Raw genomic sequence first — 14648 nt, forward strand, 5'->3', positions numbered from 1 at the left:
ATTTGAAATGGCTGAATGCCTGAGGCTAAGCTAATCCAGCATCACCACCCCCAATCCACAAAAAAGCATCTGATGGGCAAGCTGGCCAGATACACATCCCAATTTGCGTGCTTTTTGAATGGCAGTTTCTTGCCTTGTTTTGCTATAACTGAGCTATCTTGAATCCTTTGGGATGTTTTGAAATGATGTGTCTCATCTCCTGGGTATGTTCTCCTTAGAAATCTGGTATAATCACAATCAGCAACTGAACACTTTAGCAAAATCCCAAATGACTCAAAGGAGTTGGCTCAGCTGATCAAGATGATTACGTTCCTAACAAGCACTGACAAAAAGTAAAAACTTGGAAGGAAAGCTATCATTAAGGCTTGAATCTTATGCATAAATGGGGTTTGATCTTTGACTGTGAGTAGTCAGCAAAACACCACAGATAAAAATTATTATCAGGGCTTAAAAGTGAAAGGCTTCTACTTGGAAGTCCTCCTCACCTCCCTCATCCCAGAAGTGTGGATTCTGGATATTTCCACACTGGTAAGAGGAAAATATGTTGCATATTGTTAGAGGAGCTCTTCTTCACCATTCAAGTCATTTCAGTGACACAACACTGAAGATCAGGATCTGGGGGTTGAACCTTAGCAGCCCCCTGACTAAAATTAAGCTGGTGTAGTGGTTAAGGTGTTGGACTATGACCTGGGAGACCAGGGTTTGAATCCCCACATAGCCATGAAGCTCACTGGGTGACCTTGGGCCAATCAATGCCTCTCAGCCTCATGAAAACCCTATTCATAGGGTCGCCATAAGTCAGAATCGACTTGAAGGGAGTACACACACAGTTTTTTAAAACCAAAGTTCCAGCAGTTTGTCCATTTGAGTTTCCTTGTACTGAGGGTCCGACAATATCAGTGTCAATTCTCTTGACCCAAATTTATCATGGGAGGGATTTGTGGCTTTCTTACAGCTGTTTCCAGCTTTCACCAGATCCCAACAGAAGCTGACAGCAGAGTAAATGTTGATCTTCTCTATATCTACAAATCAGACATTTTCTGTTTCCTGCCCTCATTTAGTTCACTGAATCTCAGAGACCATAAAAGAACCCATTGTTAGACCTTCAAGTCTGGGCTGATTCATAACTATGTGAGTGGACTATGGGTATGAGTAGTATAGCTTGTGAAAAAAGAATGGGTGCCATGCCCCAGATCACCTTCTGTGAGCACGATATGTACTGTAACAAGGATCCCTACCCATAGAAATTGATCTTTGGTATTATGTGTGTTCCCTCCTCATATGATAGATTGCTCACATGAGCAGGCTATTCATGTAAGTTGCTAAAAACCAGAAGTAACATATGAATCAGCCCTCAGTCTGTGAGGCATCAGGAATCTCAAATTGAGATTCCTTGTGATCAGACTTCAGTGCTACGCAGGCAGCCCAACTGCAGAAGGAATTGCAGGTGCCAGCTAGACAGCATTAGAAACCTCACCAGATGATTAAGCACCTGGTCAGGTGATCTACCAAACAATGCAGCTCCACTTGATCCTCTAAAATGGGTGGCTCGCCTTCTTCAGCCCAAGGGCAACAATGAAGGTTGGCCAACCCTCCTGAGAGCCATATACCGGTGGTGGGCATGATGAACACACACTTCCTTGGATGTGCACACACACACTTACCATACATACAGCACACATAGACACACACACATACAGACACATATTCAGAGAGGCATGTGTGCGTGCTGTAATGAGGGATATATAAAATGGGGGTTTTATTCTCAGATTCATCTCAATGGATCAGAGCATAACAATCTATAATAAGAGTAACCTCCATAATATAAGCCCTGTGTTTGACCCAAAAGCCACAAGATTGTCAGAACTGGTTTACGAATCCCAGGAAAACATGTACCAACAGGATTAATTAGGCATACGGAAAGCTCTAAACTCCAAGTACGCTCAGGAATAATCCCTCTAACTAGATAATGGTCAATGCCCAAGTTGAAGTTTGAGTCAGTGAAACTCAAATAAGATACAGTCAGTTAACTTGCATTCAATTTTTCCAGAGATTGCAAGTAAACGTTTTAACTCCAGTGGTCAGAACAATCATATCTCAGAAAATTCTGTCTTATACCAAATCACTCACTAGTATCCCCCCTCCCAATTTACATTCAGTCCAATGAAGGTTCAAAGTATATTTAAAACATAATTTCTAGAAGTCGGTAGCACCTTTGTCTTGGGGGCTCAACTGCTGTCTTATTCTACACAATGCTCCCTAAGATCATCTCAATATGCAGCTTGGGACACCAGCTAAGGAAAGGGATAGGAATGATATGCTTGGTTATGTGGTAATATGCAGGAGAAGAAAGAGAGAGCCTGGCTCTCACCAAGCATAGCATCCTTTACCCTGACCTTGTACCCTGATTTTCTTCAGGAAAGGTACATCTATGCATATCCCTATTGTCTTCCTTCTTTCTCTGGTATGAATGTGTGCAATCTTGGAAGTAATTAGGAACAGGGGTTTCTCTTATGCTCTTTACATTTAAGGAATGAATGATTGGGGGAAAGTTTGATGCTGTTCTCATTAATTGAAAATTGTGAAAAGGCAATATTCTTCCTGTTTCTTCTTCTAATAAACTAATCTTTATTTTACTTTCTGTGTGGTTTCTTGGAGTCAAGGGCAAGGTTGTACACGCATAACAGTGACGTGTGGGTTTAATTCCAGCATAGGATTCCACTGCTCTTGCAGGTGGCATTTGAATTTCCAGTGAGTATAGACACTTATGTGGGGATTCAAATGTACACGTGTAACAGTGCATGTGTACATACACACACACACACACACAGGCAGACAGGCAGCCCCAAATTCAAGCACCCTCTGTCGATCAGCAGAGGAATGGGGGAGGGAGGGACTTTCTTCCCTGTCTTAGTACTGGACTCTGAGATGCGAAGAAAAGCCCTCCACTTACCTTAAAAAGGAACCTCTTCTCCCTCTGGTGTAGTGCCATTGGAGGAAGGCCTTAGCGCTCAGGAAACAGGAAGGAGTGTTCCCCCTTCTGAACACTACAGTGTCTCTTTCCCCCTCTTCTTCATGTTGGACTCAGTGTGTGACAATATTGTGCAGTGCATTGCCTTTCCCCTGCCTGCCAATGTGGAACAGAGGACAAGGCAATGCAAACCATGAAGACATCACACATTGTGTTAAATTAGACACGGGGGGGGGCAGGGAACCAGCAGTAGCAGTTTTTATCTGTTGTACTATTTAATTAGACCCTGAAATTTCTAAGGTGCAACCAAGAGAAGCAAGAAGAGAGGGAGGGAGGGAGCCTGGCAGAGACAACATGAGGGTCTGACCCAGTTAAGTCTGTCCCCTCCCCCATCCTCCACAGCACACAAAACCAACTTTACACTGGATATAATTTATTTGTTTGGGTATTTTAAAATGGTAAACTGCTTGGGTAACCTGGCAGAAAAATCAGTCAATCAATCCACCCCTCTGTCTGTTATCTAGGAAAAAGTATCCTGCTGGGCAATCCTCCTACGACCCTGGGGAAGGACAGTTGCTCAGCAGCAGAGCACACACTTTACATACAACAGCTCCCAGATTTGATCCCTAGCATCTGCAGGTAGGGTTGAGAAAGACCCCTCTTTGAAATTCTGGAAAGTCATTCCTAGTCAGTGTGGATCATACTGAGCTAGATGGATCAGGCAGTCTGACTCTGTCTAAGGCAGCTTCCTATGTTCCCATGTTCCCCATGTCCTTCCATAGAGTCTCTGAATGTATAGGTATGTGAGCAGATGAGCAGAGGATCAGCAATATTGCCATATTGCCCTAATGAGCATGTATCAGCTGCTCTTACATGAACTTAAGTGGAAAGCAACATCTTTTTCATTGTTATTAAGACACAAACTGCACAGTCAAGATCAATTCATGTGAAACATCTACCCCATAATCGACTTGAGACACTCTCACAAGAATGGATTTCAAAATATTCAATGTATGTTCAACATTCAACAGTATGTCCAAAGTCTTTCACAATATGACTATGAGTGACTGTAGCCTACAGCACTGAGATGAAATCAGGAGCCTTTTTTTCTGAGATAACATTAATCTTCAGCAAAAGTGTGCACATCACTTTAAAGAGTGACTTTAATGTTTTAATATTTGAGCCTCAAATTGTAAATTGCAGTTGACTGAGGTGTTTAATACCAAGTCTTCCTGCAGAGATAAGAACGTCATAAGCCTCCATACATCCCCACCTGGGTGATGGAAATCCATAGTCTCACATTCCATTGATCTTTTGTCATCTTGCCTAGCCTCCTGCCTTGATTTCTAAGGTGTCCCTTCTTGTTCAGTCCACAGTAACACCAGCTGTTTGTGATTATGCAGCTGCAGTTTTCCCCAACCAGTCTCCTCGTATTCCACCCGCTGTCCCTCCCTTGTCTCCCTCCTTCCGTGGGCATCATACATTGGATAGGGGCCAACTCTAGTGGTACAAATCTTATTTCCCTAGAATATATATATATATGATCCAAAAGGGAGGGGAAAATAAACACAGATATATGTATAAAAATATCATTTTATTACATTCCACACAATACATTGTCAAGAATTTCAAAATTCCACAAGATATTTCCACACACAGGCAACTGGGTGATGCTGACGATATCACAGTTGTAAGGGACAGGGAAGTGAAAGGTGGCAGTAAAAATCACAGAAGGGGGGCAGGGCAGTCTTTGGCGAATATCTAAAAATGGGCTCTCTCAATCAGGTTAAAACACACTCAGACTGAGCATATCTGAACCAACATGAAATTTGGAATACAACTGGAGGTATTTACACTTGACTGCAGTTAGGGGCAAGATCACAAAAATCAGTGGGAGGGAATAGTTTAAATTCAGTATTACCTGTGATTATTTCACTTTGGAGATTTCCTACCACAAGTACCAGTGCTATAGAAATCAAGGTACTTACTAATGAATTTACTTCCACACAGGAATACATTTTCTTGGGACCCACAAAACTAACAAAGCATATCTTAAAAGGTGACTTCTGCTATCTCCTGACATAAGATGAAGTCACCCTGCTCAGCAGCCCTCCTTGAAGAGGAAATGTCTCTTATCTTCCCCATTTTGTGATTTGAGACAAGTGACTGCTTTGCTCTCACATATCAACACATATGTTCATTCCCCTACCCCCCACACTCTGCCCTTTAAATAACAGTTTCTCTCCTTAACAGCACTGTGTGGCATTAAACCAGCTAAGCAAGCATCTTGGCAGAGTAAATTCACTACGTGCACTAGAGCATGCTACCTGAATAACACAGGGTGGACAGATGTGACACACATCCCTAGATAAAGTGTTCCTTTGGGGAACCGGCAAAGAGTCTCCAGTCTCTTCCATGACCCGAGTCAACCCTGTATATGCATGGGATTCAGTCCACTGGGAATTCATCCCACACAATTAAATCCATGAGAGTTGCTCAATGGAGCACCAATGTTTAAAACAAGTTCCAGGACTTGCTTGCACAGGAGACGCACCTGATTGAATGCACCCATGGCCTTCACCCCCAGTATAATAATAATGCTACTACTCTGGCGTGAACCTCCAGTTTTGGTGAGGGAGAAAGGATAGATGGAAACTTGAAGGATATAACAAGTAGTCATGACTGGATTTTTTTGTATAAAACAACACAAAGAAAGCTGGAAAATTGTGTTCATTGGAGACTATTTTGCCTGAAAATATATCAGATGGAACAATTCTAGCCACCTTTGTGTGTTATCACTTGTTAATCTATATAAGACATTTCCATTGCATTACTTCAGAGCAAAATCAACAGACAGAGGCTTACTGTGGACTTCTTTATACCACCTTCGTTAAAGATTCAGAGATAACTGGATTTTAGCAGGCCCTATTCTTGGGGCTTTGGCTGCTAGATGTCATTACCAACATCTTAAGAAGCAACATGACAACAAAAGTCAGGCAGCCATTTCTATGAACATGGAGAAAGAAAACAGAGGGGAAAGCAATCTTTTTTTAAAAAAAAATTACTAGTAAAAATACTAGGAAGAAATTTCCTTACGCTCACAAAAAGAAAAACAGAAAAACATTGGTAAGAGTGAGGTTTACTTATCAAAATAAATAAATCTCAGATTCATGGAGCTACAGCATTTTCCAAAACCTTCCATCTACTGATGTCTATGCATTACTCTAAGGCTGGGTTTAACAAATAAACTGAACATTCATTATGAGCTTCTCTTTTATAAGGCAACTTGAAAAATATTTGTTTTGTTGAGGGATTAATTCCACTACCAAAACAATGGCTATGTTTTTGCATTGTCAGGGGGCGGGGATGAACCTATAAGGTCTTAAATCTGACTATGTTCAAGCCTTTCTCAGTTCTCCTCATCATCCACTGTGGCTTTTCGTTCTCTCTCTCTCTCAGCTTGCCATTTTTAATTTTCCATTGGCATAGCCTTTCCTTTTTTCATTAGTATAAACGTGCTGACATAATTAAGGATATCAAACATAAACCCACCCATAGCTAGATAAGGCAACAAAAAGCATTGTTTACTTCTCCAAGTAAACAAATTAGTGTATCCATCATTAAAAAGGTATTCCAGATCTTTCATCAGGCAGGGCAGGAAAAAGTACTCCCTGTGAAAGTCATAGCGGCACAAGCAAGTCCCAAAGGACCTTTCCAGATAGCCATCCAGCCAATTCCACACACACATGCACACTTACATACATATATAGATATAGATATACAAGCACACACACTTGTAGTCTTGCATACCCCTCCTGACTTGCTATTGAGTTTTCTTGCAAGTTGTCTACTGGGGGGGAAATTAAGTCCTTGAAAAATGAAATAAAGGAGCATTCATTTTCAAAGAGACTTGGGGAGGTAAGTCTCTTCTCGCAATCCAAGATGCAGCATTATAGTTAAGAGTTTGTAAAAGAACAAAGGGGAGATGTCTAGAGTTCACATATATGCTGGGAAAGGAGAAAAGTGCAAAATTGAGGCAACGTATTTGAAGTCTTAATTTTTTTGTTTTGTTTTTATTGTGTTCCTGTTCCACTCTCAGCAACGCGAGCTGCGGTCTTGCTCTAATTTTATTGTTAAGGTTGGCTCCACTGCCAGAGGGCCCCCGTTGGCATAGTGGGAAGTTTTGTAGGTGATGGAGTGATCACTCTTCTTGGCCGCATAGCGGAACCGGTGGTAGTGGAGCACAAGGGCCAGCGCGACGGAGACCACAACCAGAACAGCACCTCCGGCGGCCATAACGTAATACCAGTAGGCTGGGATGGGCTGCACTGACACCGTGTCCACTGTGGGCTCGCTCCCTGGCAGAAGGGTGCCCCCTGGGGGAGAGACAGAAGAACGTTGCTAGGTGGGATGCATGCGGGCTAATAAAACACACACACACATACATGCAGTATCAGAGTTTTGAGCAACTTAAACAAGGTCTGCATGACCGAGCGTTCCCTTGGGTTGAAACATAATTTGGATTTTTGACAAGCAGGCAAATTAAAGCATTTCATTAATTAGGCTGGGGGGCGGAAGAGGATGTAAATGTTGTTAATAGCCATTATATTTGGTAGGAACAGCCCCCTCCATGCCCCCCCCAATCAGCTCAGTCTTGTTTCAGTCTGGCACTTGTTTGTCAAGCAATGACAAAACACATCACATTTTTAAACAAGTGACAAGAGTTTAATTGCAAAGTACGAAGGAGGTTGTGACAGGATCACAGAAAAGATTCTAGAGAGGAAAAACATGCTTCATTCCCATGGGAAAAGAAAGTGGAAAAGAATCTGCAGGCGAGACTCTGCTCTTCTGCAGATCATCATGCACAGAGACCTATAGTTTTGGAGACCGTTCCCACCACAGTTCTGATCTATAATTCTGCTATGACTTTCCAAATCACAGCTAAACCAGGACTTACAGCTAATCATTTGCATGTTTACTCAGGAGTAAGTCCCACTGTATTCAATGGGGTTTATTCCCCAGTTAGTATATTTAGGATTACAATCTTAGGCTGCAATCCAATACATGTCTACTCAATGCATGTCTACTCCATTGGTTCAATGGGACTTACTCCCAGATAAGTGTGTATTGGATTGCAGCTTTATACTGCAATCATTTCCACGTCTACTCAGAATTAAGACCTTCTGGGAGACTTATTGACAGGTAATTATATACAGGATTACAGCCTAAGGATTTATAGTAATGATAACTTCATATTTAATAACCACAGGAAACTACAAATTCAGTCTTGGAATCCCTCTATTTCCAATGTTGCATTTTAGCAGTGGCGTCACTAGGGTTGGTGTCACCCGGTGTGGTAACTCCTGGTGTCACCCCCATAGACCTCCTCCCATACAAGGTATGATAGCATTCTTCAAGTACTTGAAAGGTGGGCTGGGATCTCTTCTCGATCGTCCCAGAGTGCAGGGCACAGAATAATGGGCTCAAGTTGCAGGAAGCCAGATTCCGACTGAACGTCAGGAAAAACTTCCTAACTGTTAGAGCGATGTGACAATGGGACCAATGAACTGGGGAGGTGGTAGGCTCTCCAACCCTGGAGGCTTTCAAGAGGGGTGCGTCTTAATAAGCATCACTGGATGGCATTTTCAAATTATAAATATCTGATGCTATTTGTTGTTGTTGTTATGTGCCTCCAAGTCGACTACGACTTATGGCGACCCTATGAATCAGTGACCTCCAAGAGCATCTGTCATGAACCACCCTGTTCAGATCTTGTAAGTTCAGGTCTGTGGCTTCCTTTATGGAATCAATCCATCTCTTGTTTGGCCTTCCTCTTTTTCTACTCCCTGCTGTTTTTCCAAGCATTATTATCTTTTCTAATGAATCATGTCTTCTCACTATGTGTCCAAAGTATGATAACCTCAGCTTCATCATTTTAGCTTCTAGTGCTAGTTCTGGTTTCATTTGTTCTAACACCCAATCAGTCTTTTTTGCAGTCCATGGTATCCGCAAAGCTCTTCTCCAACACCACATTTCAAATGAGTTGATTTTTCTCTTATCCGCTATCTGATGCAAATCCAAACAACAGGCCCTATAGAGTGTTTATAGCTCAGAAGGTAAGCAAAGTCAGAGACATCTAGCAGCTCCTCTTTCAATGGGAGCAATTTGAAACTCTATCTCCTCTCCATCTCTTCTAGAGATTCACCACAGTACAAGCTCAAACATCTTCCAGAAGTATGAATTATCTATGTAGTTTGGTAATTTGGCTTTGGGGGTTACAGTTAAGCTATGAGCAGGGTGGGCACTTTTAATGGTATTCTGACCTGAGTGAATTGTATTTTTAATGAGATATTTAAGCTTTCAATTGTTATTCAGCCCAAACCTTTAGGCAGGAGGGGTGGATCATTAATCTAAAATCAACAGATCTATATCCTGTGGGAATTTATTTTTATTTATTAATCTATTTATTTAATTTCTTAGTCATCTCATGTCCAGTGGTCTCTAGGCGCCTTACAACACATTTTAAAAACATACAATACAATATACAAAATTTAAAACCCAAACAAAAAGGACCAAGACAACATACCAAAGGCCTGAGTGAAAAGAAAGGTCTTTGCCTGGCGCCTAAAGATGGATGGAGAAGGTGCCAGGTGTGCCTCCCTGGAGAGAGCATTCCACAGCCAGGGGGCCACCACTGAAAAGGCCCATTCTCATGTTGCCACCTGTCAAGCCTCCCGTGGAGGGGGCACAAAAAGAAGGGCTTCAGATGATGAACACAGAGTCCAGGGCAGTTCATACAGAGAAAGGCAGTCCTTGAGATACTGAGGTCCCGAGCTGCATAAGGCTTTATAGGTCAAAAACAGCACTTTGATTGAGCCCAGAAAGTAACCGTGCCAGACTTGGTATTTTATGTCTGAACTAACCAGCCCCAGTCAGCATTACGGCCACTGAGTTCTGCACTAGCTGAAGTTTCCAAACTGTCTTCAAAGGCAGCCCCACATATAACTCATCGCAGTAGTCTAACCTACAGGTTACCAGAAAATAGACAACAGAAGTTAAGCTATCCCTGTCCAGTCAAAGGTGGTGGAAGGCACTCTGCACCAAGGTCACTTGGGCCTCAAGCAGCAGTAATGGATCCAGGAGTACCCCCAGGGTAAGTACCTGCACCTTCAGAGGAAGTGAAACGCCATCCGGAGCAGGCCACCACCCATCCATCAGGTCTAGAGACCCATCAGCTAACAGTGCCTCTGTCTAGCCTGGATTAAGCTTCAGTTTCTTGGCTCCCATCCAGTCCATTTCAAAGGCAAAACACCAATTTAGCATATCCGCTAAACTAAACATGGATCAAGTTAACACCTATTTCAACATTCCATTGTACAATCAAGTTAGATTTCCCCCTACACTTTCAATATATAATTAGGGGTGAATCTAGGAGACTGTGGAGCATTCTCGCAAGTCAGGATACTATCTGGAGGATTTCCTATTCCAAATAAAATAAATAAATTTAAGGATTGTGTGTATGTGCCTTAAGAAATACCAAATAGCAATGTGCAGCCTCATTCTACAATGTTTAGCCAGAAATAAGTTCATTCGCCTAAGTGAAATATGCCCAAGACTGCAGCCCAACTTTATTAGTCCACTTCTTATTGGGCTGGGTGGGGGGAACTCTGCGAAACAAGCATTGTTGTTATATGCCTTCAAGTCGATTATGACTTATGGAGACCCTGTGAATCTTTTTTGGATACATACATAATTGAAAATAAATCTTACAAGATTCAGTAGGCTTACTTTGGAGCAAATGGCTTTTAAGATCTGAACATTAAAAAAGCTGCTCCTTTTTCATGCCTCTAACAAAAACGATCGCCTTGCTCTTTTTATATTGCCAGTAGTTGTCTGGGCTCGATACCACGGTCAACTCACCCGGTCCTTGACGGGCAATGGCTGGACCGTGAAGAAGAGGCAGAGGGGGAGGGTGGCTAGAGCCGAGAAGGCCCAGATGAGCAGCAGGAGGGCGCCCACCAGCTTGCCTTTGTAAGTCCACGAGGGCCTGAGCCGGACGATGCTGACTGCGCTCCAGGCTGACGGTGGAAGGCCCATCCCGGCTTCACCACCAGCGAGCGGGTGCCTGGTCTTAGAGGAGAGCATTGATATAGTGAGCATAACAGAGACCTGGTGGAATGGAGAAAACCAGTGGGATACGGTTATCCCTGGATATAAACTATATCGGAAGGACAGGGAAGGACGTATTGGTGGCGGAGTCGCTCTATACGTGAAAGAAGGCATTGAATCCAGCAAGCTCGAAACCCCAAAACAGGCAGACTCCTCCACAGAATCATTGTGGGTGGTGATACCAGGAGGGTACTTAATACTCCAGGAGGGACTTAATACTGGGAACGATCTATCGTCCCCCTGATCAAAATGCTCAGGGAGACCTTGAGATGAGATATGAAATTGAGGAAGCATCCAAACTAGGAAATGTGGTAGTAATGGGTGACTTCAACTACCCAGACATAGACTGGCCGCATATGTGTTCCAGTAATGACAAAGAAGCAAAGTTTCTAGATATTCTAAATGACTATTCCCTAGACCAGTTGGTCATGGAACCGACCAGAGGGACGGCAACCCTGGACTTAATCCTCAGTGGGGACCGGGACCTGGTGCGAGATGTAAGTGTTGTTGAACCGATTGGGAGCAGTGACCACAGTGCTATTAAATTAAACATGCATGTAAATGGCCAATTGCCAAGAAAATCCAACACGGTCACGTTTGACTTCAAAAGAGGAAATGTCACAAAAATGAGGGGATTGGTAAAAAGAAAGCTGAAAAACAAAGTCCAGAGGGCCACATCACTCAAAAATGCTTGGAAGTTGTTTAAAAACACTATATTAGAAGCTCAACTGGAGTGCATACCGCAGATCAGAAAAGGTACCGCCAGGGCCAAGAAGATGCCAGCATGGTTAACGAGCAAAGTCAAGGAAGCTCTTAGAGGCAAAAAGTCTTCCTTCAGAAAATGGAAGTCTTGTCCGAATGAAGAAAATAAAAAAGAACACAAACTCTGGCAAAAGAAATGCAAGAAGACAATAAGGGATGCTAAAAAAGAATTTGAGGAGCACATTGCTAAGAACATAAAAACCAACAACAAAAAATTCTATAAATACATTCAAAGCAGGAGACCATCTAGAGAGGCGATTGGACCCTTGGATGATAAGGGAGTCGTGTACTAAAGAATGATAAGGAGATTGCAGAGAAGCTAAATGAATTCTATGCATCTGTCTTCACAGTGGAAGATATAGGGCAGATCCCTGAACCTGAACTAACATTTGCAGGAAGGGATTCTGAGGAACTGAGACACATAGTGGTAACGAGAGAGGAAGTTCTAGACTTAATGGACAATATAAAAACTGACAAATCACCGGGCCCGGGTGGCATCCACCCGAGAGTTCTCAAAGAACTCAAATGTGAAATTGCTGATCTGCTAACTAAAATATGTAACTTGTCCCTCCGGTCCTCCTCCGTGCCTGAGGACTGGAAAGTGGCAAATGTAACGCCAATCTTCAAAAAGGGATCCAGAGGGGATCCTGGAAATTACAGGCCAGTTAGCTTAACTTCTGTCCCTGGAAAACTGGTAGAAAGTATTATTAAAGTTAGATTAACTAAGCACATAGAAGAACAAGCCTTGCTGAAGCAGAGCCAGCATGGCTTCTGCAAGGGAAAGTCCTGTCTCAGTAACCTATTAGAATTCTTTGAGAGTGTCAACAAGCATACAGATAGAGGTGATCCAGTGGACATAGTGTACTTAGACTTTCAAAAAGCGTTTGACAAGGTACCTCACCAAAGACTTCTGAGGAAGCTTAGCAGTCATGGAATAGGAGGAGAGGTCCTCTTGTGGATAAGGAATTGGTTAAGAAGCAGAAAGCAGAGAGTAGGAATAAACGGACAGTTCTCCCAATGGAGGGCTGTAGAAAGTGGAGTCCCTCAAGGATCGGTATTGGGACCTGTACTTTTCAACTTGTTCATTAATGACCTAGAATTAGGAGTGAGCAGTGAAGTGGCCAAGTTTGCTGACGACACTAAATTGTTCAGGGTTGTTAAAACAAAAAGGGATTGCAAAGAGCTCCAAAAAGACCTCTCCAAACTGAGTGAATGGGCGGAAAAATGGCAAATGCAATTCAATATAAACAAGTGTAAAATTATGCATATTGGAGCAAAAAATCTGAATTTCACATATACGCTCATGGGGTCTGAACTGGCGGTGACAGACCAGGAGAGAGACCTCGGGGTTGTAGTGGACAGCACGATGAAAATGTCGACCCAGTGTGCGGCAGCTGTGAAAAAGGCAAATTCCATGCTAGCGATAATTAGGAAAGGTATTGAAAATAAAACAGCCGATATCATAATGCCGTTGTATAAATCTATGATGCGGCCGCATTTGGAATACTGTGTACAGTTCTGGTCGCCTCATCTCAAAAAGGATATTATAGAGTTGGAAAAGGTTCAGAAGAGGGCAACCAGAATGATCAAGGGGATGGAGCGACTCCCTTACGAGGAAAGGTTGCAGCATTTGGGGCTTTTTAGTTTAGAGAAAAGGCGGGTCAGAGGAGACATGATAGAAGTGTATAAAATTATGCATGGCATTGAGAAGTGGATAGAGAAAAGTTCTTCTCCCTCTCTCATAATACTAGAACTCGTGGACATTCAAAGAAGCTGAATGTTGGAAGATTCAGGACAGACAAAAGGAAGTACTTCTTTACTCAGCGCATAGTGAAACTATGGAATTTGCTCCCACAAGATGCAGTAATGGCCACCAGCTTGGATGGCTTTAAAAGAAGATTAGACCAATTCATGGAGGACAGGGCTATCAATGGCTACTAGCCGTGATGGCTGTGCTCTGCCACCCTAGTCAGAGGCAGCATGCTTCTGAAAACCAGTTGCCGGAAGCCTCAGGAGGGGAGAGTGTTCTTGCACTCGGGTCCTGCTTGCGGGCTTCCCCCAGGCACCTGGTTGGCCACTGTGAGAACAGGATGCTGGACTAGATGGGCCACTGGCCTGATCCAGCAGGCTCTTCTTATGTTCTTATGCTTCGGGCGTGCACCGGACCGGGTGCCAGGGGGCCCTTGGCGAGCCCCCAAATGTCCTGCTGAGCACGCGTGCATGCAACGCCAGCCAACCCCCTCCATGCCCCTGGGAGGGCGTGCGCCAGAGGGGCACCCAGCCGGAGAAGCAGGCCTGGGAATGCCAGCGCACCTCCCTCGCCCCACCGACGCTGCTCCCGGTCTCGCCTGCCCACCTGCCTGCCTCCAAGGAGGAGTTGGCTGCTCCAACGTCGACCCAGAGCGCTTCTCGGCTCCTTTGCCGGGCAACAGCGCAGGTGCCCTGCCCCGCGACAGGGCAGCTCTGGGTGTGACCCCCCTCATGGTGTCACCCGGGTGCGGTCTGCACCCTACTAGTGACGCCGCTGCATTTTAGCTTTGCAATATTTAAGTATCCTCATCACCATCACCACTACACCCTGAACTGTAGATATGTAATAGGGCTATTAACAATTTACATCATTAATCTACACATATCTGCTCAGAAAAAAGTCCCATTGTTTTAATGGAGTTCACCTTTAATGGAGACAAGTGGGTACAGGACTGCAGAATTAAAGAACTAGACTGCAGTGCTATATCACCTGGGA

General features: G+C 43.5%; 1 protein-coding gene across 7 annotated transcripts in view; it reads right to left on the reverse strand.

Moving 5' to 3' along the window:
• NRP2 (neuropilin 2) overlaps nucleotides 1–14648 on the reverse strand; it is a 268051-nt gene that overhangs the window by 29625 nt on the left and 223778 nt on the right. The window contains exons 17-18 of one of the 7 annotated variants that reach the window (XM_061607915.1): nucleotides 10892–11101; nucleotides 7264–7347 (exon numbers count right to left, since the gene is read on the reverse strand). The exons of 5 other annotated variants lie outside the window; for them this stretch is intronic. In XM_061607915.1, the coding sequence (XP_061463899.1) occupies nucleotides 11076–11101 (26 nt within the window). In that variant the 3' untranslated portion in view covers nucleotides 7264–7347; nucleotides 10892–11075. Of the gene's footprint in view, nucleotides 1–4572; nucleotides 7348–10891; nucleotides 11102–14648 lie in introns of those variants that run through there. One more of the 7 variants, XM_061607914.1, reaches the window with a different exon arrangement.

The sequence above is a fragment of the Rhineura floridana genome, chromosome 2 (assembly GCF_030035675.1).
Source record: "Rhineura floridana isolate rRhiFlo1 chromosome 2, rRhiFlo1.hap2, whole genome shotgun sequence".
NCBI lineage: Eukaryota > Metazoa > Chordata > Lepidosauria > Squamata > Rhineuridae > Rhineura > Rhineura floridana.